Below are 25722 nucleotides of genomic sequence, written 5' to 3' on the forward strand. Positions count from 1 at the left end.
CAGCTGGCTGTCATTTGGGTGGCAGAGATAACTGGGCCATGTGTCTGTCATCATTCAGCAGGCCAGCCTGGGCATATCCACATGGCAGTGGTCATAGGATCCCAAGAGCAGAGAGTGCTAGCTCCAATATGCGAGCATTTTTCAAGTCTTTGCTTATGTCCCATTTGCCATTGTCCCACTGGCCATGGCAAGTCATATGACCAAGTTTATAGTCAATGTGGGAGGGGACTATTACCCAAGGAAGGGGAATTATTACAGCCAGTTTTGTAAAAAATCTACTCCATTGCCCTTAATGCACTGAATTATAATCTCTTATTTTTGTACATGTCAGTTTTCTTAAGGACAGAAGTTCTGTTTCTCCTTGTCTATATCCCAAGAGGAAGAGAGGCCTGGCAACCTATTTCCGAAAATCGACCAGTGAAAACCATATGGATCACTACTGTCTGATCTGCAACCGATCGTGGAGATGGAGCAGGATTAGGCAGCATTTTGTTCCATTTTGCATGGGGGCCTACTTGATGGTAGCTAACAACAACATATCCTGAGCATGCTACACTATGTTACATGCCCCATAATAGTTCCCTTTGTCCTCACTGTGTGGCATCAGTAAGGACTGAAGCCTGTTATGGTGTATGACCCCATCAGAATTACCCATTTAGTGAAATGGGAAGAGAGTCTAAAATCATCCTGAACCTCCAAATGCTACCCCCAAAAGATTTCTGAGCTCCACTGGGACTTGAGCAGAAACACAGCCTGGGTGGCTTCTCCACAGTGGCTTCTTTGAACCAGTTCATTCTGGTTTGAACCCCTGCTGAGAATTTGCATTTCCACCCTAGACATACTGAATCAGAATCTACAGTCTAACAAGATCCCCAGGTGATTCTTATGTATAATCAATTTTAAGAACCACTGCTCTGCTTGTGGTTCTCAGAACTGGTCCTTAACCGGCAGCATTAGCATCACCTGGGAACATGTTAGAAATGCAAATTCTCAGCAGGGGTTCAAACTGGAATTAACTGGTTTGAAGCCCTGCTTCTCCCACTGTCAGCTTCCCTGCAAAGGCTGCCAAAACCACTCTACAGCTGAAGTGCCAGTGGTGCTCCAGCTCTGTCCCGAGAGGATTCACACACGTCATCTTGCATATTTTTATCACACACTCACTACAACAACGGCTCTTCAATTTGCTCCGACTTGGAAAATGTCAGAAGGGAAAGTTTATGAAGTCTCCCACATATGCAGACATCTGGCTTAAGCAAGCAGGCCTGCCGATAACTTTGCCAATGCTTAGCTTTCTTATTTTTCAATCTTTTATCTAAGAACTTCATAAAACCCTGATTATGTACAATACAAAATTGTTTCCAACCTTTTCCAGAAATACCGGTATGACCTAGGAAAGTCATTCTAATTAGCTGGGGATGTATCTGATTCAAGGAGCAATCATCTTTATCTTTAGAGCTAAAACACATCCATTATCCAAACAAATCCTTCTTTCAAAACTCCTCTACGAATCAATCTTACTTTTCTCATAGTTTCTCTTACTACTGTCTCTAGATAGAAGCATTCTGGTGGGTAAAGCAAGACCAAATGTGGCAGGATTGTGGCCTCTTTTGTTTTAAATTCCAAGCTGTCCTGGGTTTGGCAACTGTTTGAAACGGTCCAGCTGGTCTTAGTTGACCAGATGGCTGAAAAGTAAGGGAAATTTTCTTTCTGTAGGAAATGGGAAATCTTGGTTAATGCTGGCTAAAGACAATGCTTCTGGATCCTTGCTCTGAGGAAAGAGCTGTGGACCTGAGAGCTGTCAGAGCCACCTGCACACCTGGGTCATATCAGCTGTCACCTACGAATGCTTGGTCTCACCTCTATAGTCTCTGAGCTGTAGCCACAAATAAGGATTCAAGACACACTCAGTATGGCTGAAGATCATGCAGCTATAATAACAAACACAGAGTAAAGGAAAATAATTGTTGAGCTCCACTTGGCCACATTCAAAGCCTCATCCTCATGTTTTCCTGCAGGTCAGGTAGACAATGATACATCCAGTCTTGAGCCTGCCCTGAGGGGGTTCAAACTCCAAAGGGTGAGCTATTCACAATGGAACAGCTTCTTGGAGGTTGTCAGAGATGAAGATTTAAAAACCAAATGAGAAGGGACCTATGGAACAGATAACATGCTGATACTTGATTTTCCCATCTTTAGGGAAGGGTCTGAACTTCTGAGAAACAAAAATGCAAAAACACAAAAAAGCTTTGGTTGGCAGGAAATTAACTTGGAATCAATAAAAACAAGTTTCTTACATTAAATGTGTGGAAAATTTGCGAAGCATGTTTGAAACCTGCCCAGATTGTCTTTTGGAAAACCTTATTTTATAAATGTAGCCAAAATATTATGAGCAGGAGGTCCTCATTGCTTGGAAGGGTCTTTACCTCCTCCTACTTCAACTGCTTCAGAAATTCACCTCAGGCCCCTCTATTAGGCTGTAACCCCAACACTGCTCCTTCTTACCCTCCTTCTTTCCCTCCCTCCCTTCAACCCTCCTCCATTTAATAGGTTAGGCATCCTCCTTGGTAAGTCCGTATAGTCTACACTGTTTAATAATCACCCCTCCAAATGTCTATTTCTGGCCTACCAGATTACAAGCCCCTGAGGGTGGATAGCCCACCAAACCCACTGCCACTGAGTCAATTCCAACTCACAGCAACCCTATAAGACAGAGTAGAACTGCTCCCATAGGGTTTCCAAGGCTGTAAATCTTTATGAAAGCAGACTGCCACATCTTTCTCCCGAGGGGTGGCTGGTGGGTTTGAACTGCCAACATTTTGGTTGCCAGCCTAGTGCTTAACCACTGTACCACCAGGGCTCCCTGAGGGTAGATGGGCCCTGTGCTCTATTTATCTTTGATATTCTCAGCCTCTAGCACAACGCATGGCACAGAGGAGACATTCAATAAATGTTAGTTGAATAAATGATTGGATGAATGAACTGCCAATTAAATTACACCTGGAATAGCACTTGACTACAAGTCCTTTTAGTATTGTTCATTCATCCATTAACCAACTATATACTGAGCACCTATCATGAGCCAGGTGTTGTGCTAATTGGTGGGTATATTTCAAAGTTTACACTTTTTGCACATGTTCTTAACTCCCCAAAGTCTGCTTGAGAAGCTCTGGAAAGGGGGACCCACTCCTTTAGAGTAATTCCTTTTCTTTACAGTATGTCTAATATTATGAGATTCTTCCATATATTGTTGCTGTTAAGTGCTTTCGACTTGGCTCTGGCTCATAGCAGCCCTATGTACAACAGAACAAAACACTGCCCAGTCCTGTGCCATCCTCACAGTTGTTGTTATGCTTGAGCCCATTGTTACAGCCACTGTGTCAATCCATCTCACTGAGGGTTTCACTCATTTTCCTTGACCTTCTTCTTTACCAAATATGATGTCCTTTTTCAGTAATTGGTCTTCCTTGATGACATGTCCAAAATAAGTGAGTGAAGTCTCCCTATCCTTGCCTCTGGATACCATTCTGGCTGTATTTCTTCCGAGACAGATTTGTTCATTCTTCTGGCACTCCATGGTATATTCAGTATTCTTCACCAACACCATAATTCAAAAGCATTAATTCTTCTTTGGTCTTCTTTATTCATTGTCCAGCTTTCGTATGCATATGAGGCGATTGAAAATACCATAGCTTGGGTCAGGTGCACCTTGGTCCTCAAATTGACATCCTTGCCTTGATTCTACTTTAAGTCTGCTCTGCCTACTACATAGTCTTATGGATATTCATTCATTTATTTATTTATCCATTTAATGAGAATTTATTGATCATTTAATCTAAATCAGATACTCTTCTGGGTGCCGAAGTTAACAACGGTGTACAAGACAAAGTCTCTGTCTGCATGGAACGTATATCCTCTCATGTTTTTTCTCATCGATCTTCCCTCATTCTGTCTAACCATCCTCAATTCCTTCTGTCATTTTTCCCATTGCAAGTTAAAAAAAAATTAAAAAACCTATACATATGTATACTAGAACACAGTGAGACACAAACACTTATTCAAATATATTTATAATGTGCATACTTAAAAAAGCAAAAAAGTATCCTATGTGTCCAAGATGGCAAAATAAATGATGATTAATACATCAGATAGGCTACTATTCAGTCCTTTAAAAATGTGTTCATGACAGATTTTTCATGCTGTGGAAAACAGCACATACTATAGAAGTGTATAAAAAGTTTGATCTCAGTTTGCGTACATAGAAATGTGCATAGAAAAAAAGACTGGAAGGAAATACACCAAAGTGTTAACAACAGTTGATTACCAGATAGTTAACATTAATGACGCTTTTTATATTTACTGTAACAAGCATGTCTTACTTTGAAAGCGCAACTTGCGTGCCTACTCTGCATAGGCCCTGGAGCCACTATGTAATCAGCACAGTGGAGTATCTGCTTAAGTATCTGCTTAGGAATTGTAGTGTTTATAAATTAAAACGAGTGTTTATATGTGTGTGCGTGTGTAAGTAATTGTACAATCAATTCTTTGTTTTCCATGACTCACTTTTTATCCCACTTTGGTTTCTCACCATCATCCATATGAGTCACATCTCCCCACGGTCAGTTGAGAGCCAACTATGTTTAATAATAGCCTAAGAACAGCACATGTAGGAAGATAAACACGCTGGTGACAAAAGCATAACCACTCTATGTTCAAAACCAAGTATAAAATGATTTTTCTATTATAGCCTTTGTTGGTTTCTCTGAGTTCCTCATTGCCTCTATGTACAAAGATCGCTGATTGCTGACGATTTATTTAGCAATTGTTTTGACCGCTGATGTAGAATTATAATAGTTAATACGGATGAAGAACAAATTCATAAAAACTCAAGCTCCTCTTTTGAAAATAAATGACTACTGTTTTCATAGCAATGTGTGATTGGAGGCTAAATGTCTTATGTTTTGAAATGATCTGCTCATTTAACTGTCTATTAAATTTTAAAATACATGTTGTGCATCCTGTGGTTTACTGGCATGGCATGCAGTGATGGCATTAACTAATAACTAACGACAAGTAAGCAAATGAACCTGTTTGGGGAGAGGCACAGAGCGGATTAGAATTTCTGTTAGATAAAACTGATACCTGATTATGTAGCTGAAAAAAAGCTGTTAGTATTTCTGACAAGACCAAATAAGACCAAACAAAAAAAACCTGTTGCCATCAAGGAGCTTCTGACTCATAGTGACCCCATGTGTTTCAGAGTAGAACAGCACTCCATAGGGTTTTCAGTGGCCAAAGCCCTGGTGATCTATTTCCATTTATATTTTTTTGTCGAATATTACGGAAATAGATCACCAGGCCTTTGTTCCACAGCAGTGCTGGGTGGATTCAAACCACCAACCTTTTGGTTGGTAGTTGAGTGAAAATAGTTTGCACCACCCAGGCACCTTAGAAATTAGACATAGGGACATTATCATATTTTTATGCAAATAACACACACCTTCTATGAAAAAGTGTGGTGGCACTTATGAAAATATCTTGTAGCAGGAGGGTGCAATTGGCATACATAGAAGGCACATGTTGTTTGCATAAAATACGGTATACCATTTGTCATTCTAGAAAATAACAGAAGTATCAGAGACAGTTCTAGTCCTTTCTCTGTTAGCACACAATACCTAATATTTATGTTTCATGCATGGAACTCAATAACTTTGCATAACTATTGCACCAGTATTTACAATAGTCCATCTCCATTGTACCCACAGACCTCTTTATATGTCATCTTATCTTCCAAACATAGGAGATGATGTGGGGCATGAGCTAATATTTCTCATCGTGTCAAATGTAACACAACTGAACATGAACTTAAGCCAGTAAAGATATGGGGTTACATCTCAATTATTTTCTGGAATTGCAGTTTAGAGAGATTACTCAACCTATATGAGATATGTACACTGAATGCTCAATTGAAGGTACACACCAGGAAGAATGAAATCAATGGCTCAGCACACATAGGCACACTTCTGCGGTGCTGGGGCATTTTACAAAAAAAAAAAAAGCAGGGTATAATTTTACAAGCAGAGCACTTATCATTATTTGCTTGAACAATATTTGTGAACACAAAAGGCCTGTCCTACATAAAAGTGGTTATGGATTATTACTTGAGTTCTACAAATGTGTCCTTGATATCCACCCCACACTTCTCTGTCAATTGTACCCAGTTCCAGTAATTGTCATGCTCTTGGGTGACTCCACTGTTCCTTCTCTAGGTAACTATGTCACTTGAAATTAGTACTATATCCAGCCGTTAAGGGAAATTAAGGTGTAGCAAAGAATCATGTGTGATTTGCTTCACCCTAATATTGCACATTCATTTCTTTTTTAAAAAAAATTTTGGTGAAAATATAAACAGCAGATCATACACACATTCAACAATTTATACATGTACAGTTCGATTATATTGTTTACATTCTTCACATTGTGTCACCATTCTTGCTACCTCTCCCCATATTATTTCACCACCATTGACTTAGACTCACAGCCCCATAAACTACTCATCTATACTTTAGAGTTACTGTTGTCAATTTGATCTCATATGGATAATTCTTTAGAAGAGTGCAATGTTCTAGGAAACATTCTTTACTAATTCAGATAAACTATTGTTTAGTTTGAAAATGACTTCAGGGGATAGTTCAAGGTTCAAAAATTTTCTAAGGGCAACATGTTCATTTCCTGTACACACTCACTGACATGGCTTCTCTGTGTAAATTCCAGGAGCTTAATTCAAAATTTTATTATTCAAAATGACTTCATTGACCACATGAATTACAATAGCCTCACCAATAAATACTTGCAATATAGCATAGTTGCATCAATCTTATTCCAATTCCTGCAAGCTTTTTTGGGTCATCAAAAACATGAGGTTAAAGCACTCAAGGGGTTCTTAACCAGAATCCCTTAGTCTTGTTTCTGCCTCCGGTCATATTTCTCCTCTCTCAACTCCGACTCCTCTTTCCCCCAACTGATCTGATTTTAAGGGCCTCCAATGCCTCAGAGCCCTGATTCTCTCACACTCAGCTCTTTGTTCTCTCAATGCGTTTTTATCTCCAACAGTGCTGCAGGATGGCAGACATTTCTGTCCTTATACAATTCTCCATCCCACAAGATGCTTGGTGAACCTCTTAGTTCACTTGCTGTTGAGCAAGGAAATTTCTTACCTTTGGCAGAGATGCCCTGGAACCTGAACTCTGTGTGGTCATGGTTAAGACCGTGGTGATGCCCAGTGCGACTCTGGCAGGGGCTGCATCCATGTTTATCCAAAAGGAGACCCAGGATAAAATGACTATCAACAGGCTGGGTATGTACATCTGGATCAAATAATATCCCATCTGCCGTTCCAGATGAAACTTGACTTCAATGCAGGTAAACTTTCCTGGAAGCAGGAAATGATAATTTAAAGTCCAATTTGAGTTTATCTTCTCCATTCCAGCATCCCACTTTATTTAAAATAAAAAAATATATATTGCAGATGGATTTGGAAGATGGAACAAAACACTCACTCTACATAACCAACCTAACTCTTCTCCAACTCAATCAGTAATGAGAATGATGGTGTGAGAACAAATGATCTGAAGAGTCATTAAGCCAAAACCAGGTGACATATGTAAATATTAAAATCTGTGCTTATTGCAGCTTGATTATTTTAGACAGAGCTTCAGAATCTGCAATACTACTATAAACTGATCAGCAAACATAAATATTCAAATTTTATGGGGTTATAATATGTATTATGTAAAAAAATATATATAACCTATAGCATATACATAAAACATACACTATTTAATGTGTAACATATATCTTAAAGTTGACACCATTCCCTCTAAGTAGTGAAGTTCACACAAGGCTCTCAAAGTATGTAACTGTGTATCTATCTTTGTGTTATCAAAGGCAAGAGAAAAATATACTTTTACGAAAGTCATGTGTATAATCTAGTCATTGTAAAAATTTTCTAGCCTTTTAGATAATTGCTTGAGGACGTTTAGAATATTCCTAGACACTGTTTACAGTGTTACTTTGCCGATAAAATAGAGTGCATAGAAAGATATTAAAACTTTTAACAGACTATAAAGAGCAAGATGGTCCTGCCCCATCTTACTTTTCTTTCTCTTTAACTGGCTTGGAGTTAGAACCCCAGAAGTAGTTTGGCTTTAAATTATAAAAGATACGGTTGGATTCTTCTTGGCCAGGAAGATCACCCTGGAATCAAGTCTCAGTCACTTCATAGGAAGTCACTACTGACTGCTGAAACAAGTGTTCATGGACCATTCTACTCAGCATGTTACCTGCAGCACTCCCTGGACAAACCGTCATGGCTTGATTGCATTACCTCCAGCTGATTTTCACCCAAACTCCTATAACCTTCCAGAACTGGAGAGCACAGCAATGCTTTTTCTGGGTTTATGAGGACCTATGTTATTGTTCCTCTCTTCCACTAAAGCAGGGTGCAAACTGACCCAAGGAACCAATGTCCAGTGTGGATGCCAGGAATGACCCAGAATTCTTGCATTCTGTACATCTGTTGATGGTTCACCAAGAGAATAGCCAACCCCATCTCTTCCACTTGCAACACTGTATGAGTACTTTCTGGGTACCTCCGGCAAAGGTCTTTCCTTGAACTTACATGGACAGCAGATGGTCAGCAAGAGAACAGCAAAAGATTCCCTCCCAATTACCTCTCCTTCTCTCTCTTCTGGAGAATCTGTTGTCTGTTGTGCTCACTGACCTATGCCAGAAGCACAGGCATCTAATCTGTTGAGGTTGTTTTGAGCCAAGCCGAGGTCCATGCCATGTCACTCAGTTTGCTTGGAGAAGATGCAGCAGTCCAGGTGATGGGATATATACCCTCAGCTACAAAGGGAGCCCTCTGGGGTCAGCAGCTGAAGGAAAACTTACCGGTGTTGTAGTGCTTTGTGCAGTAACCAAGTTCCTTCTCTTCCTTCAGAATAAACTGGGGCAGGGTCAATCCTTCAGCAACTTGCACTGGACCATCACTTAACCACTCAAATATCAGGTCATTCATTGTGTACCCAACTGGAGTAAACAAATCATAGTGAAAAAATGAATGCCTCTATCCAAGAAAGCTTGAAAATCTAGCCATGTAAAGAAATACACAGGGAAATCGACTAAAGCAGACACATAATCAATTCAAGAACATTCTTAATAAAAGAGCTACAATCATCATGACAAGTACATGTCATTGGAGCTAAAGTAATTGAACACATCAAGCTATTTCTGAGTGTTTTTTTTTCTGTATAATGAGGGAATGGAATCTATAAAGTCTATTTTCTTTTGCCTCTTTATTCAGTAAATATTTCTGAAGAACAAACAAACAAATTTAAAATCTTTTGAAGACTGTCTTTATTTGCAAGAGTTTCTGTCTGTGGCAATCCAATAAAGCAATCCAATTGATGGCACCAGTCTTAGCATTTCAAATAAAAGCATTCTTTTGTTTGTTCATTTGTTTTTAATGAGAATGAATTCATCATGGGCCTGCCTAAAACATTCCCATCTTAAACTTGGCCTCTCTCCTAGGATCTGTTAGCTTTGCTTTCACAAACCTTATGTTAAAAGCCCTTATGGTCAATCCCCAATTGCTCTAACAAGTGTGGGAGACTATGGGCAGGTAGCCTAAGAGGAAGTTACGAAATATGCAGATAAAGCGTATTCATTTGTGCTTAGTACCTTGCTAAATAGGCCTGCTCATCACAATTATTAATATGAAGGAAAACAGATTCTCTATTATGTAAGGTCAAAATCACCAAACACTCCACGTCCTTGTCTGGTGGGTGTCTCCCTGGCCACCACAATAATTCTCCTTGTCAGCCATCCTGAAACCCCAGTCTAGGGCAGGCAGAAAAAAGTAAAAGAGGTAGAGAAAGGAGGAGGTAGTATTGGGGTTAAAAAAAAGTAGGCAGTAATTCCCGTCCTTCACATCCAAAGTTAGCAGGAAGCACATTGCTCCTTCTTTGATTTCATTATTTTTAGGACCAAGTGTATTTATTAATCGGAGTGAAAAAAAAATTGGGTTGAGGCAAGGGATAATTTGGGGCAGTAGAGAAGATACAAAGAAGGAATCATTATGTAACAAAAAAAATTTTTTTTTTCAATTTTCTTCTCAGGAAAAGGAACAATGGAGGAAAAAAAGGATACATAAAGCCTATTGTAAATCAGAAATTCTCATTTTATCCCTGACAACTTCTTAACACAAAGACGTTTCATTATTTTGTTTATTCCTGTAGGAAGTTTCAAGGGAAATCTACAGTGATTTGAAATGATCAGAAGAAAACCCTGTCACCTCCTCTTTTTGAATAAGTTGATGTGTCTTTTTACATTTATTATTTTTTCTCAACAAAGGACTTAAAAGTGTTTCCTTGCTCCTGCCTCATTAAATCTCCTGACATCCCTGTAGGTCAGGAGCATTTCGTATTCTCTGCATTTTACAAACAGAGAAACTGACAGAGCAAGCCAGAAAAAAATTCATGTCTCTTACTGAAAATTCTGTTATCTTGGAGGCATCAGCAATTTAGGATGGGTGTCAAAGATTGCACTGGCATCAGGACTAGGTCAGGAGGGAGGCAATGTAGGTGACAGTTCTCTCTTTTTCCTTCCCCACACCTTTGTGTATCCATTGTGCATCCAAGGGAGATGCCTCTTATGCTACCTCTTCTCATGCCCCTTGTTCTCACATTCCTCTCAGCTAAGGCATCTGTGCCTTAGTCTCAAAGCATCCCTTCCTGCCAAAATTCCTTTGGGGATGATGGTCTACATGGGCACAAGATAAAAATAAATGCAATTTTCCGATTAAAGAGTGATTCATTATAGATGTTGAATGACTGATAATCTTAATTTTCCCAGGAACCATTTTTATTTTCAAAGAAAAGCTTACTAAATCAGGCACTTGGTTTGAGGAAGGGCAAGATGTTTGGCACTGTACTTGGAAAGGTTGTCTATGCGCTGTTGATGAGGAGTTTCTAGTATGAGACGCTCACAAGCATGTTTACTTGTCCTTCCACTAGGACCTTGGGGATTGGTAAGGAGGCAGAGAATGAGTCTCATGGATCTAGGCTCCTTAATGACACGCTAAAAGAACCAGATCATAGGTCAGAACAAGCAGGCAGTCATTTCAACAGTGGTTACTTACAACTCTCCAGCTGCATTGTACAGGTCTGGACATCCATTGGAAAGTTCTTCAAGTCCATGGGGCAGGATAAGGTTAAGGTGAGTCTTAGCAAAGAAAAAAAAAATGTTTTAAACCTGTGAGGTCTAATTTTTTGAGAAACAAACTAAAAAAAAAATACATTTGGCATTAAGCAAAGTGACACTGATGCAAGTAATGAAATCTAAGCTGTCACTCAGGGCAATGTTTTCCAAATGAAGAGTTGTTATTGGTAAATTGAAATTATAAAAGTAACGTATAATTTCCCACAACCCCTTACTCTCTATTTGACATCTGCCAGCCTCTCCAGCCCCTACCCTCTTCCCTCAATGGCACTGGTCTCGATTTCTTTTCCAGAATCAAAAAGACCACAAAGAAATGGTATAACGAGAATGGTGGGCTCTTAGCCACACTGATGTTGAAGTGATATGCGGTTCATACTGTTTAGAATTATACCTTGAATAGGTGGGCTTTTAGGAGCCCTGTGGCGCTATGGGTAACCGCTCGGCTGCTAACTGAAAGGTCGGCGGGTCAAACCCACCAGCGGCTCCATGGGAGAAAAGACCTGGCAATCTGCTCCTGTAAAGATAACAGCCTAGGAAACCCTGTGGGGCAGTTCTACTCTGTCCTTTGGATCTCTATGAGACAGAATTGACTCAACAACACCCAGTAACAACACCACCACCAGGTGGGCTTTGCTTCAAGGACAATACAAATGATGTGATAAGCATAACTGATTGTGATAAGCATTGGTTTTCCTTCCATCAAATGGGCAAATTCTTAACTCCACAGTCTCTTTATTTGCTAATCTATATGAATGGGTTAACAATATATTGTGGCATCATTCTGGAGTTTTGACAATCCTGGAGCAAGTACTCCTTGAGCTAGAAAAACTCACTTAAGGACAGTGGTTTGTACATGGTCTTCATCTCTCTGCATCCAAGAGGGGCTACTATGCTCCCCTTTTCTCTTAACTTCTCTGAACTTCAGTCAGCGACAACCAAGCCTTATATCGGGACACTGACTGAGCCACCATCTCTTTTCCACCATTTCCCTTCTTAGCCTTCAGGGGAATAGTGCAGACCTCTTGCTTTTCAATTTTTCTGTACCCCAGAGATTAAAGGAAGGAAATCAGGACTGAGAATCTGTAGATGAGTCCCCTTCTCAGTATTGCCTCAGACTATCTCTATTCCCAAGCAAGACCTCAAACTCACTAAACATTTGTTTCCTCATCAATCAGCTGATGAGGTAGGGTAAGATGATGTATACGCCTATTTAGGTTTAGTACTAGAATTCCTGTCATTCTAGAGTGCGCTGCCCCAAATTCTGTCCATCGTATCTCAAATATCTTTATATCCAAAGATCTTTCTGACTCTTGCACTGTTACCTAAGTTCCCCTTTACTCATCCTCACTCTTCCTCCCAGTTCCCTTGTCTTTCCTCTCTCTGCTTCATTTTATGCATTATATACAAACCAAAACAAAACACAAATTGTGGCTGGTAAAAAAGTATACTTAGAGCACACTTATTTTAAAGAAAGGACACTTGGGGGATTTGAAGTGAGATTAGACATAGAATCCATGCTGGCAATCTTCAAAACCATCAAAATATAACAATGATTGAGAAAAAACAAGGTTCAGAACTATGTGCCATGTGATCTCAATTACACAGAAATGTATTTTTAATCTTGGAAATAGACACATCCTTATACTGCTAACCAAAAGGCCGGTAGTTTGAATTCACCAGCCGCTCCTTGGAAACCCTATGGGACAGTTCTACTCTGTCCTGTAGGGTTGCTATGAGTTGGAATTGGTTCGATGGCAACGGGTTTGGGTTTTTGGTTTTACATTAAAACTAGATATTCCTGTTTTGTGGGATTAGTATTTTGTGTTTATTCTTTATTCTTCATTATCTGTATTGACAAGTATGTTGTCATTAGTTGCCGTTGAGTCCATTCCAACTCATGGCCACTCCATGTATGCAGAATAGAGCTCCTCCATAGGGTTTTCAAGGCTGTGATCTTTCAGAAGTAGATTGTCAGTCCCGTCTTCCGAGTCACCTCTGGGTGTGTGAATGAACCTCCAACCTTTTGGCTAGTGTTTAACTGTTTGAACCACCCATAAAGGTTATATGAAAATGTCCATAAAAAAATTCATCAGCTTTGCCATCTTTATAAATTAAATGTGTTCTTTCTTCAAAAATTGGCAAAAGGTAAAATTGAAATGTTGCCATAAACATACAGTATTTCACCTTCAGTGCTAAATAAATTAGTTTCTGTGGGCTATTCTGAGAACCTAAACACCATGTTTCTAAAAGGAAAAAAAATGATTTTGAGTTCCAACAAATGACTTAAAAATAACATGTTAGACTGAGATACACTCTTTCTGTTAATTGTAGACTATACACACACACATACACACACACACACACACACACATCTCTTTCTCCAGCGTGATGACTTTCTTTTGGAAAACACAATTTTATTGAGTTTAATGCCATAAACTCTTTAAAGTAAGGAAAAAGTAAAAGAACCAAAGTGAAAATCTCTAGTAATAATAACAAAAATATGACATTTTAGTAAAGGGAGAACAACCTCAAGAGAACTCACGAGTTTAACATTGTTATTGGCATGATGATGCAAGAGAACTCATGAGTTTAACATTGTTATTGGCATCATGAGAATCTATTTATTCTTTTCTATTTTTTAAAGAGGAACTATTTTCGTCATAAAAAAATAATTATAGGGCATGTGGATAATTTGTTTAAGTGAATCAGAGCCAGAAAATCTGGAAATTTCATCATGATTTTAAACAGTTTACTTTTTATAAACTTATTGGTTCAATAAATTAGAATATAACAATATTGGAAATGAATACAGTTTAAAAGAACATGTAACATAGAACTCAACTGTATGTTGTTTACAATTGGAAACAACCCAACTTTAATATTCTTAATCATGTTGTTGTTGTTGTTAGGTGCCGTCAAGTCAGTTCCAACCCATAGCAACCCTACGTACAACAGAACAAAACACAGCCTGGTCCTGTGCCACCCTCACAATCGTTGCTATGCTTGAGCCCATTGCTGCAGCCACTGTGTCAATGCATCTCACTGAAGGTCTTCCTCTTTTTCTCTGACCCTCTACTTTACCAAGCATGATGTCCTTCTCCAGGGACTGGTCCTTCATGATAACGTGTCCAAAGTACATGAGACAAAGTCTCACCATCATTACTTCTAAGGAGCACTCTGGCTGTACTTCTTCCAAGGCAGATTTGTTCATTCTTCTGGCAGTTCATGGTATATCCAATATTCTTCAACAACACTATAATTCAAAGGCATCAGTTCTTTTTTGGTCTTATTCATTCTACGGCTTTTGCATGCAAATGAGGCGATGGAAAATACCATGGCATGGGTCAGGCACGCCTTAGTCCTCAAAGTGACATCTTTGCTTTTCAACATTTTAAAGAGGTCTTTTGCAGCAGATTTGTCCAATGCCATATGTCATTTGATTTTTTTCTTCTTGTGCTTTAGATGAAAGTTTACAGAACAAATTAGTTTTTCATTAAGCAATGAATACACACATTGTTTTGTGACATTGGCTGCCAACCCCATGACACATCAACACTCTCCCCTTCTCAACCTTGAGTTCCCCATTATTTGATTTCTTGACTGCTGTTTCCATGGGTGTTGATTGTGGATCCAAGTGAAATGAAATCCTTAACAACTTCAATCTTTTCTCCGTTTATCATGATGTTGCTCATTGGCCCAGTTGTGTGGATTTTTGTTTTCTTTATGTTGAGGTGTAATCCATACTGAAGGCTGTGGTCTTTGATCTTCATTAGTAAGGGCTTCAAGTCCTCTTCACTTTCAGCAAGCAAGGTTGTGTCATCTGCATAACGCAGGTTGTTAATGAGTCTTCCTCCAATCCTGATGCCCTGTTCTTCTTCATATAGTCCAGCTTCTCAGATTATTTGTTCAGCATATGGATTAAATAGGTATGGTGAAAGAATACAACCCTGATGCACACCTTTCCTGACTTTAAACCAATCAGTATCCCCTTGTTCTGTTTGAACAACTGCCTCTTGATCTATGTAAAGGTTCCTCATGAGCACAATTAAGTGTTCTGGAATTCCCATTCTTCGCAATGTTGTCCATAATTTGTTATGATCCACACAGTCAAATGCCTTTGCATAGTCAATAAAACACAGGTAAACATCTTTCTGGTATTCTCTGTTTTCAGCCAGGATCCATCTGACTTTAGCAATGATATCCCTGGTTCCACGTCCTCTTCTGAATCCAGACTGAATTTCTGGCAGTTCCCTGTAGATGTACTGCTGCAACTGCATTTGAATTATCTTCAGCAAAATGTTATTCGAGTGTGATATTAATGATATTGTTTGATAATTCTTAGTCATAGTTTTACTGAATTTGATTCTTTTGTGAAATGAACCCTTCACATTTATTCAGAAAGAAGAGGACTCACACACAATTATTTCTGCCTTCCAGGCAGATCTAACAATGCTATGGACACCCAGAATTCTTGGGGTCAAAACTATTAACAGCCTTTTGGAAGACCCCACTGAGAAATTGCCAAGGAGTGTGAAACTATGTCTGAATCTTGTCTCAGCTGAGAACTCAGCATGTATTTTCTTTCTTCCTTATTTGTTTTTCTAATTTCCTCTCTAGATAGGTTTTGTACTGGAACCTGATGGGTGCTAATAACAAGGAGTAAAGCTAACAGCACTGCAGTTCATTAAACTATGTCATCAGTCGAGCAAATGGGAGGAGATTGTAAAGATCTAACCAGCCCCTGCATGCTCTGCACAGCCCCTAATTTATGACATCTAGCTTGCCATGCACCTGCAGGCCTTTGCTTACTTTTTTCCTTCTTCCTTTTTGTGTTGAGGTATTTATTAAATGCAGTAAAAATTGCACATATCTTAAGTGACAGTGTGATGACTGTTTACATCTGTACCCACCCATGTAACAAGCATCCCCAGATTCAGATTTAGAATATTCCCATCACTCCAGAACATTCCGTTATGCTCTTTTCAAAGTCAAGAACCCCGAAAAGTCACCACTGTTTTGACTTTATTTTTTTTAAAAACATATCTTGCAATTATAAAAACATGAGTTCGGAAAAAAAGAACTAAATATTATTTTATACAGAGATGCAGAAATTGCATCAAATCAGGCTGATACACACACTGATATGCTAAATGTGAACAGCTTTTATCTACTTGACTCTGGGTTTCCACCTATTTTTGTGGGTCTTACAGCACTGGGTATTGTTATGGATTGACTGTGTCCCTGAAAAGATATGCTGATGTCCTAAAACTCTGTGCCAGTGAATGTGACCTTGTTTGGAAATAGGGTTTTTCTTTTGTTATCAGTTAGGTCAAATGAGGTCAGACCAGAGTAGGGTGGGTCCTAGTCCTAATCACTTCTGAGCAGTGTCTTCTAAGAGCGGAAAACAGACGGAGAAACAGAGTCATACTTAGGGGGAAAACAGACGCCATGTTACTACGGGGGTAGATGCATCTATAATCAGCAAAGGAACACCAAAGGTGGCCACCAGCCACCAGAAAGAGGCAAGGAACAGCTCTTCTCTCCAAGTGTGCAAAAGGAATCCACCCGGCTGGCACCCTGAATCTGTACTTATAGCCCCCAGAACTGTGAGAAAATACATTTCTGTTCTTTAAAGACACTCACTTTGTGGTGTTTTGTGATGGCAGCCACAGGAGACTAAGACAGCTATTTTAATTGGAAACCCACTAGCCTCCCAAACAGGCCTGGAAACTTAGACTCGTCCCTGGCAGACTCCCTCCAGCATATCGGCTTTGCTCTCCTCTTCTCCACAGTCTGAAATATTAAGGCGCTATTGCACCTGAAGGCAGTGAACTGCAGCTGCCCAGCTTCCTTTTGATTGTTGTGAAAGAACTGATTTCCTACAGCCTGGTGGCACCTCCCCCACTGTCAGTGTGGTCAGGTCCCTGCTCCTGTTTGCACAGGGAAGGAATAAAGTTCACTTGCAGAGGCCCTGCTTCCTTTCTGAGAGTGAGAGCGAGCTGGCTGAGCAAACATTTCGATTCTGAAGGCAAAAGAACAAATCGAACCACAGGAAGTCCGTCTTCTAAAATCTCTCCTTTCCTGCCCTTTCCCTGCCTACTACTCTCCTATGTAGTATGCCTTGTTCATCAAACCAGCTCTTGGGTTTATTCCTCACTTAAAGTATAAATGACTGATAAATGTAGACAGCGTAAACGGTTTCAGTTGCGCATAAAGTTTTTTTTAATCGAAGAGTATTTTTTCTATTTGTTTTGTATCTTTCTCCCCTACTTGCAATACAAAAAGGCTGAGATTCTATCTTGTTAACATCTACAACCGTACCTGGCACAGGGTAGGTAGTCAATAAATACGTGTTGAGCAAATGAATGAATCAGTGTCCTAACCTAAGCTTAAAACTCTGTGGAAGAATTTCAGGCTTTTATTCTATGAAAATGAGGACAGTGGTGGTTCAGTGGTAGAATTCTTGCCTTTCATGAGGAAAACCCAGGTTTAGTTCCTGGCCAATGTGCAGCTACCACTTGTCTATCAGTGAAGGCTTGCATGTTGCTATAAATGCTGTACATTCTTCAGGAGAGCTTCCAGACTAAGGCAAACTAGGAAGAAAGGCTTAGTGATCTACTTCCAAAAATCAGCCAGTAAAAACCCTATGGATCACAACGGTCCAATCTTCAAGCAATCATGGGGATGGTGCTGGACCAGGTAATGTTTCATTCTGTTGTACATGGGTTGCCATAAGTTGGCAGCAGCTAATAACAACAATATTCTGTGGAAATAGATGGAAAGGATGAAGGATTCAGAAGGGAGAAGGCTGGTCATCAGAGCCCATAGGGTGTTGCCAAATTACAAGACTGGTGATGGAAGCCAGCAAAGGTTGCCTGGCCCCCTCCACAAGTTGCTAGCCAATTCCCATCAAAAATAAGGCGAATCACGCTGAAGGAAAGCCAAGGAGCCTGGTCCACCTGTCTTCAGGCATTGATCAGGCAGTTGGGCCCACAGCCAGGCTGCTCTCCTGTTGCTGGAAGGATGCAAATTAGTCATTTAACATTATGTTACAGTGGACAGAAGGCTCCTTGGTTCATAAACCCACCATAGATTCATAAGGAACTCAGAACTGGGAGCCCATTCCCAGTGAAATATCCTTGAGGGGGAAAAAGAAGCCATTTGAAAAGAAAATGAATTTTCAGGTAGAAATACAAATTTTAATGAGCAATCTGCTTGTCTAAAACAAAGATTACCAATATACTGTTTTGAGTGTTAATTCTAACAGTTAAATAGTCTATCTTGTTCAGAGAGAAAGTGTTTTTCAGAAGAAGCAAGACAGTCCTGGGTATATTGCTGTTGCTTCTCTGTTGGGGGCCATGTTTAGCACACTCTGTGTAGCACACTACACTCGGTGTTATGCAGATATATCAGAGGAGATAGAACCTGTGGTGTTAGGGTCAAGCACTTTAATTCTTTTACAATCTTGAGGACCGTCATACAAGGCAGATGGCATTATCTCCTTTGTTGAGGTAAGCAAATTGAAGCTCAGAGAGGGTTAAGCCATTCCCCCAAAGGCACAAAACTAGTAAATGACCAAAGTTAGATTTGATCCCAACTTTACCTGACCTCAAAGTCTATAGATTATTTCCCACTCTCCCACATTTTCTCCTTAGAAAAATAATCTGTTACCAACGCATAATCCTCTTTCTTTTGTCTGGGAAACCAGCAGAGCTGGTCTTTGACACGTCAGTTGCCTTGTACCTGCTCTGATACCTCTTTCATTTTTCTTCAGGCATCCAGACTTCTCATGACCCCTCCTTTTAAAAACCAGATCAGATAGAAGGAGGAAATTCTTCCAGACTCCCCAGACAGCCTGGCAGAATGAAAGCATGATTGATTGGGGATCCCAGGACCTGGGTGGTAGACTCAACTTACCTATCAAGGGCTGTTTGACCTTGGCTAAATCTCTGGGCCTCATCCCCCATCACACCCCTTCCCTGCTCTAAATTTTTATGATTCTAAACTGTAAGTGAAAGCTACTAGCTTAAAGAATTTTCTTTTATAGGTGGATTTTCCCTCTTGGATATGATGGAGGCCTCAAGCACCAGCAATAAAGCACTAATGCTTCTTAAATAAGGAACTTTCTCGCAATCGGGGCAGATAGGTGAGATATTTATTGCCCCCATAGGACTTTCTCACACTGATATCCTAAACACAGCCACTGTTTCCCAGTGAACATAAGGACCGCCTTACTCCGCAATGTAGGTCTATTGAATCTTCTCCTCCAGTAACATATTGAAATTTCTGAACCATGTGACATTCTAATGTCGGGGAAATTTGACAGGACGCATCAAGTATTGAACAAAAGTGTCATCTTAACCCAGCTAGACCTTAAGTGAAATTAGCCTGGGGCCAAGTTAGAATTCAAGTTAAAAGTGCATCATTAATACAACCCACGCATGGAGAGAGGAAGGGAAGAGTTAGGAATCGGTGGATTAAAGACACTTCCAGGCTGGTTGTCTGATCAAGACATCCACAGGCACAGTGGTTTTCAAACTCTGGTGGGCATAGCTATCATCTGAGGGGCTTGGTAAGAATGCAGATTCTCAGGCCCTCTTGATAAGCAGCCTAGGTGATACTGATGTCCTGGAGCACATTTTAAGAAGTGCTACTTCAGCATCTCCCAAGGGGTAACTTTAATTACTGCCAACATGATAGATTAAAAGGAGACAGTTTTGAAAGGGAAATAGGAAAGAGGATTGAGGAAGGCATCTAATATTTTTCAGTAACAGCAACAGTCTATCAGGGAAATATTACTTCCCACTCAAAACCAGGGCAGAAAAATTAGCCCCAATTAGGCTGCTGAGTGAATAGACCAGGGGTAGTGAGACAAGGGAGGAAGGGTCATCAGAATGGAGAGGCACCCTGGTAAAGTCAGGAGAGTGAAGCCAAGCCAAGTAACCACAGCCAACCAGGAATACAGCAGGTGTAGGCAGAAGACTGGGAGAACAGCTAAGAGGGGTGGGAGGACAGTTTCCAGGTGTAGCCAAAAAGAATCTAAGACCAGCATGCCTATTAAGCATGCAAATGTGCAAAGACTAAGAGTTGTTATGTGCCGTCAAGTCAGTTCCCACTCATAGAGACCCTTTGTACAACAGAACAAAACACTGCCCAGTCCTGTGCCATCCTCACAATTGTTATGCTTGAGCCCATTGTTGCAGTCACTATGTCAATCTATCTCGTTGAGGATCTTCCTCTCTTTTGCAGACCCTCTACTTTACCATGCATGATGTCCTTCTCTGGGAACTGGTCCCTCCTGATAACATGTCCAAAGTATGTGAGATGAAGTCTCGCCATCCTTGCCTCTAAGGAGCATTCTGGCTGTACGTCTTCCAAGACAGGTTTGTTTGTTCTTTTGGCAGTCCATGGTATATTCAGTATTCTTCGTCAACACCATAATTCAAAGATGTCAATTCTTCTTTGGTCTTCCTTAATCGCTGTTCAGGTTTCACATGCATATGAGGTGATTTGAAAACACCATGGCTTGGGTCAGGTGCACCTTAGTCCTTAAAGTGACACCTTTGCTTTTTAAGACTTTAAAGAGGTCTTTTGCAGCAGATTTTCCCAATGCAATATGTCATTTGATTTCTTGACTGCTGCTTTCATGGGCAAGAGTAGGGAGTGGAATTATACTCGAGATGGTGGGTCTGTATTAGGGCACTGTCTCTAGTCTTTGGCTGGAAAATCAGCCACAAGAAATCTCAAAAGAAGTTGGGGAAATAGTTGCAAAATGCATTGGGTGAATCTCAACTTAAACTTTGTGAAAGCTCATGATACTGGTCAGGGAGAAGGATGGAGCACAGGAGAGGACCAGCTCTGGTCTTTAGTGAGGAGGGATTGGTGTTAAACAGGACTTCACCTGACTCATAACCTAGTACATCCATTAAGCAATTTTTTGGCAAACATTTATTGAGCACCTACCATGCACCAGACACTTGATATAAGACCATTTCTCTCTTGGAGGAGATCACAGTTTAATGTCAGAGTTAAATATGTATCTGGGTTCATGGAACATATCCCAGTAGTGAATTTATCAGGGCTTCAAACACTTTTTTTTTTCCAAACAGGGTTCCTTCTGGTTCAAACCCCTTGCTGATAACTTGCTTTCCTAACAGCCTCCCTGCTGAGAATTTGCATTTCCAACCCCAGATATACTGGATCAAAATCTACGTTTTAACAAGATCCCTAGGTGATTCTTATGTATAACTTCCTGGGAATTGTTAGAAAATGCAAATTCTCAGCGGGAGTTCAAACCTGAATGAACAGGTTAGAAGCCCTGGGATTTATTCTTTAATTTTTAAAAGTCATTTCCAAAATCACATTTAAAGAATATTTTCAGATAATGTAAATCAGACATACCTGAACCAAATCAAGTAAAGAGCTTTTAATTACTCTCTTGGGGCCTAGAAGAGCATGCACACTGATTGGGTTGACCAGATAACCTATTCTTACAGCCCTAGATACTGATGGCTTTGGGTCTATCAGGGAAGCATGCCTTATACTAATTACTTGATGTTCCTGCATCAAAACTCCAGGCACCCACACAAGAGTCTTGCTTCACACAGAACAAAAATAATTGGTCCAGGTTTGGCTAGGCAGGCAAGGATTGAAATTGTTTAATTCATCATTTCTGAAAATTGTGTAATGAAAATGGCTGCTTTGAATTCACTCATCTTGTAAAGCATGGAGGAGGTCCTGCTCACTCCAGCCCTGGCTGCACCTGGGAAGACTTTCCACATAAGCAAAGGTTGAGAAATTCATGGTGCCAATGCAGTGCTTTTCTCAAACACCTTCCAACCCTTCATTGCTTTGTATAATCAACTAATAGACCTTAGCTAAAGGTACCAGTGACTTTTCAGATGCAAATTATAGAGAGAATAGTACTTCAAGTACTAGTCATTTCCTTCTTTGTGTAAATGAGTTGATAGATTCCCAGATTCCCTACGCGCATCCCCCAAAACAGGCTTTGGTATTGGGAGTATAAAGGGAAGATTGAATCTGAATGGAAAATTGGGCTAATATAGGGCTCAGAGAGTATGCCTGGGACACCAGAGATAAATCATTTTTTCAATATTGGTTAAGGTTGAACCTAAACCCCAGGTTGGTCCTAGGCTAGAAGATTAGACTCCCACCTCTGAGTTAATTCCAAATAAGCAAAATGTCCCATTTCTCCCCATTGAACTTGGGACTCTGGAAGAGGTGAATAGCCATGCTGCTTGGCTCATCAGCTGCTCTACTCCTCTCCCCTGATTAACATCCCAGTGGCTAACTGGGAAGGTCCATGTTTACCAAACGTAAAAGCATCACAGAAAATACCAATATGTATTGAGCAATACTAGTTGGGGAGGACAAAAATACAGTATCTGCTCCCATCTGTGTAGAGTCCCTTCAGAAAATATGTGCTCAAATGGTTGGTCCATGTTAATTAAGTCCAAATGTGGACTGGATTCAACTTGGAAAGCTATTGACAGATCTGCAGCTAAAACTTTTCCAAATACTTTGTTATTTCCTGAATGAAAATGTTATGAAGATATTGAATAGGAGAGGGCTAAACTGAACACCACCAGGAAGAGGAGCTCAAATTACCAAAGAGTCAAATAATCAATACCACCTAAATTTTGGTTACATTTTAAGTTTCAAAGCCATTTCACATCTAGCATTTATTTATACACTCAGACGTTCATGAAGATAAATTGTTATTAGCCTGTACATAATAGTAATGAGGACTTGTCCATTGCCACTGTGTGTCTAAGCTCACAAATATTTAGTGGTAGCACTGTGGTGAAGAAAGAGAGAAAGGCACTGTATAGAAAATTTCTTAATGTCTTGTTCAGATTTCTTACTTTTGGTAGTGTTCCCTCTTTGCATGCTTGTGAACAGCAAATATGGTTTTAAGAAAGCCAAAGTAACTTTGTACCTACTGATCTCTAAGAACAAAATTGTGTGACTTTGGTGGTATCTTGCTACATGAAAACTTCCATTGTGATAGCTCTGGGGGAGAGTAGCTCTAGACACTGTTTCTAGTGGCAAAGAATGGGGAGAGAATCAAGTCCTGGCCAGATGGTAGGATGGTCCATCCTTGATTGGATAGCACTTTGAAACCAAGTACAATTCTCTTAACAAGGCCTTAAAGGGGAGGCCCAGCATCAGCCAAGCCATTATCTGAAAGGAGTTGCAACCATCGCTTCCATTATGAGCTATGTGCCTTCCAAAGGGAGGAAACCTAAAGCCAGGAGAGCATCCATCTGTTTGAGACTAAGCGTGGGACATGAGTGGAGTACTTACAAGTACTGAGTAAGAAAATGTCCATGTGGATGGGTTAGGGAGTTTGGGGAGAACTGTCTCTCCCCATTTCCTCCCTGTTATCCTACAGCCAACTCAGGAGTGATTAAAAATATTGACATTCATTGAACACTCAGTATGAATCTGGAACTGAGAAAAACTGCAGAACAAAGAAAGGTTAAAGAACTTCTCATGGTGATTTAATAAGTCTGTATTTGAATTCAAGTCTTCCTGACCCTCAGACCTGCCATCTGCCCCACCCCCATAGCATTCTGTATTTAACTCATCCCTTCACTCATTTATTGCTTTCTATTCTTCACTTGACTATTCAAGTTAGCAAAACATCCCTACTAAAATGAAATGCAAATAAAACATTTCTTCTATTGTCTATCGAAAGAATGGATCGATGAGATATGGTGATGGCCTTGCTTTGAGAGCATGTCATGTGTGGAACTGCAAGTAATTATGTACCTCCTTAATTGTCTTTCAATGACTGCCTAATGATAAACGTTACATTCTCTTCAGTACAGATATTGGTTAGTAATTTTAAATGTCACAAGCAAGGAAGGAAAGACTTGTTGGAGAGACTGCCAGGCTTTGCAGATGGACACATTGTTACAATTTCAAAATGGAGTTGCTTTCCTTCAAATTATATGCTATGAGAATGCACTAAAGTAATTCATGTGTCTCATAAGAGCCATGGTGATATTATGTGTGTTTATTTTGGAATTAATGCCATTTAGGGAGCTTTTCAAAAGCAGCAACATGGACCAAGTAGAAGCCAATGCCAACAGAAGTTGAGTAGCCTTACAAGGGCCTATGACTTTCCTTTGGCTTCCCGCCACAAGAAAATTCATGTAATGAGTAATAGACTAATGCTGAACTCTGCTGGCGCAAATCTTCCATGCGATTTCCTTTAGTCTACATATACAGTCCATTGTTGTCCCAGCCAACCATCTTTATATGATTGTCTACAAGTATATAAACCCATAATTCATGAGCATATTCTAAAATAATATCTCATGGATACTCCTGCTCATTAGATTGGAAGGTACAACTGATCTAGTTTGTGATTGGGTCATTTCTCAACAAGGACTTTTTGGCCCATGTTGTTTGTGTATTTGTCATTGTGTAAAGTATGTGTTGAATGTTTTAAAACTGACTCTTAAACTTAGGTAGTCCAGTCAATCTTCCCTATCCCACTCCAAAATTAAGATCGTCTCCTCAGGAGTTGGATGTTTAATTTTGGTTAAAGGGCTCAAAGATCCAAAAGTAATTGAAATTCAGAATCCCTTCTTTCTGACTCCCAAGCCCTTAGGAACTAGGAGGACCCACTCTTATTTACTCATCTGGAACTAGTTTTGTGGTTTGGGAAGGAGAGCGAGAACATTTTGAGCTACAGACTTATAATATGGTAGAACTAGAAGGAAACCCAGACGTCATCTTATCTTCTGGTTCAGTGTCATTTTATGAATAAGGAAAATGAGACTCAGAATGATGAACTAATGGAGTTATAGAGATTGTTTTCTGAGCCTAGAGGATACAGTAAATGATGAAAGGAAGTGTAGTGCTCACAATGCCTTGAGCCACCTTTTTGGTATTTCCTTCTCTGTGCCATTGCCTGAAGAGCAAACTCTGATGAATGTTAATGTCCTGGAAAGTTACATACACGAGGAGGAAAACCACAGGTTGCCACTGTTAATCCAAGCAGGTAAACAGTCAAGGACAAGTGGTCCTGCCAGCTGCCATGGAAAATAAGAATCTTGTATTTCATTTCACAGTTCTTTCTTTTCTCTCAAACAAGGGTAAGAGCCTCACCCTGTTGTGTTAGAACCCATATTATGCCCCTTAGTGTATGTGTATTTCTGAACCCAATCTGGAGCTTAACAGAGCTTTCCAGGACTTCATAAGAGTCTGTCATTTATAGAACACACTTTCTAGACCTTAATGCTTCTACCCTCAGCCACACCTTTTTTTGAGGCCTTTCTCCAAAAAATACTCCCCACCCTTTACTTGTCAGCTCAGCTCCTGCTGAATCCACCAGCGGATGTGCAGGCTAGAAATCCCCACCCTTCTAGCCTTGTTTGCCTCTAGGAAGAATGGGATCATTGTGGTTTCCAT

The 25722-nt window shown here is 40.1% G+C and overlaps 2 protein-coding genes across 3 annotated transcripts in view; one reads left to right on the forward strand and one right to left on the reverse strand.

Moving 5' to 3' along the window:
* FANCB (FA complementation group B) overlaps nucleotides 1–19365 on the forward strand; it is a 288694-nt gene extending 269329 nt beyond the window's left edge. The window contains exon 12 of the mRNA XM_049871792.1: nucleotides 19325–19365. Coding sequence (XP_049727749.1) covers nucleotides 19325–19348 — 24 coding nt within the window. The 3' untranslated portion in view covers nucleotides 19349–19365. The remainder of the gene's footprint in view (nucleotides 1–19324) is intronic.
* Nucleotides 1–25722, reverse strand: part of GLRA2 (glycine receptor alpha 2) — a 204100-nt gene that overhangs the window by 118866 nt on the left and 59512 nt on the right. For both annotated transcript variants that reach the window (XM_049871800.1, XM_049871798.1), the window contains exons 5-7: nucleotides 11198–11280; nucleotides 8950–9087; nucleotides 7215–7429 (exon numbers count right to left, since the gene is read on the reverse strand). In XM_049871800.1, coding sequence (XP_049727757.1) covers nucleotides 7215–7429; nucleotides 8950–9087; nucleotides 11198–11280 — 436 coding nt within the window. The remainder of the gene's footprint in view (nucleotides 1–7214; nucleotides 7430–8949; nucleotides 9088–11197; nucleotides 11281–25722) is intronic.

This window comes from Elephas maximus, chromosome X, assembly GCF_024166365.1.
Source record: "Elephas maximus indicus isolate mEleMax1 chromosome X, mEleMax1 primary haplotype, whole genome shotgun sequence".
Classification (NCBI taxonomy): Eukaryota; Metazoa; Chordata; class Mammalia; order Proboscidea; family Elephantidae; genus Elephas; species Elephas maximus.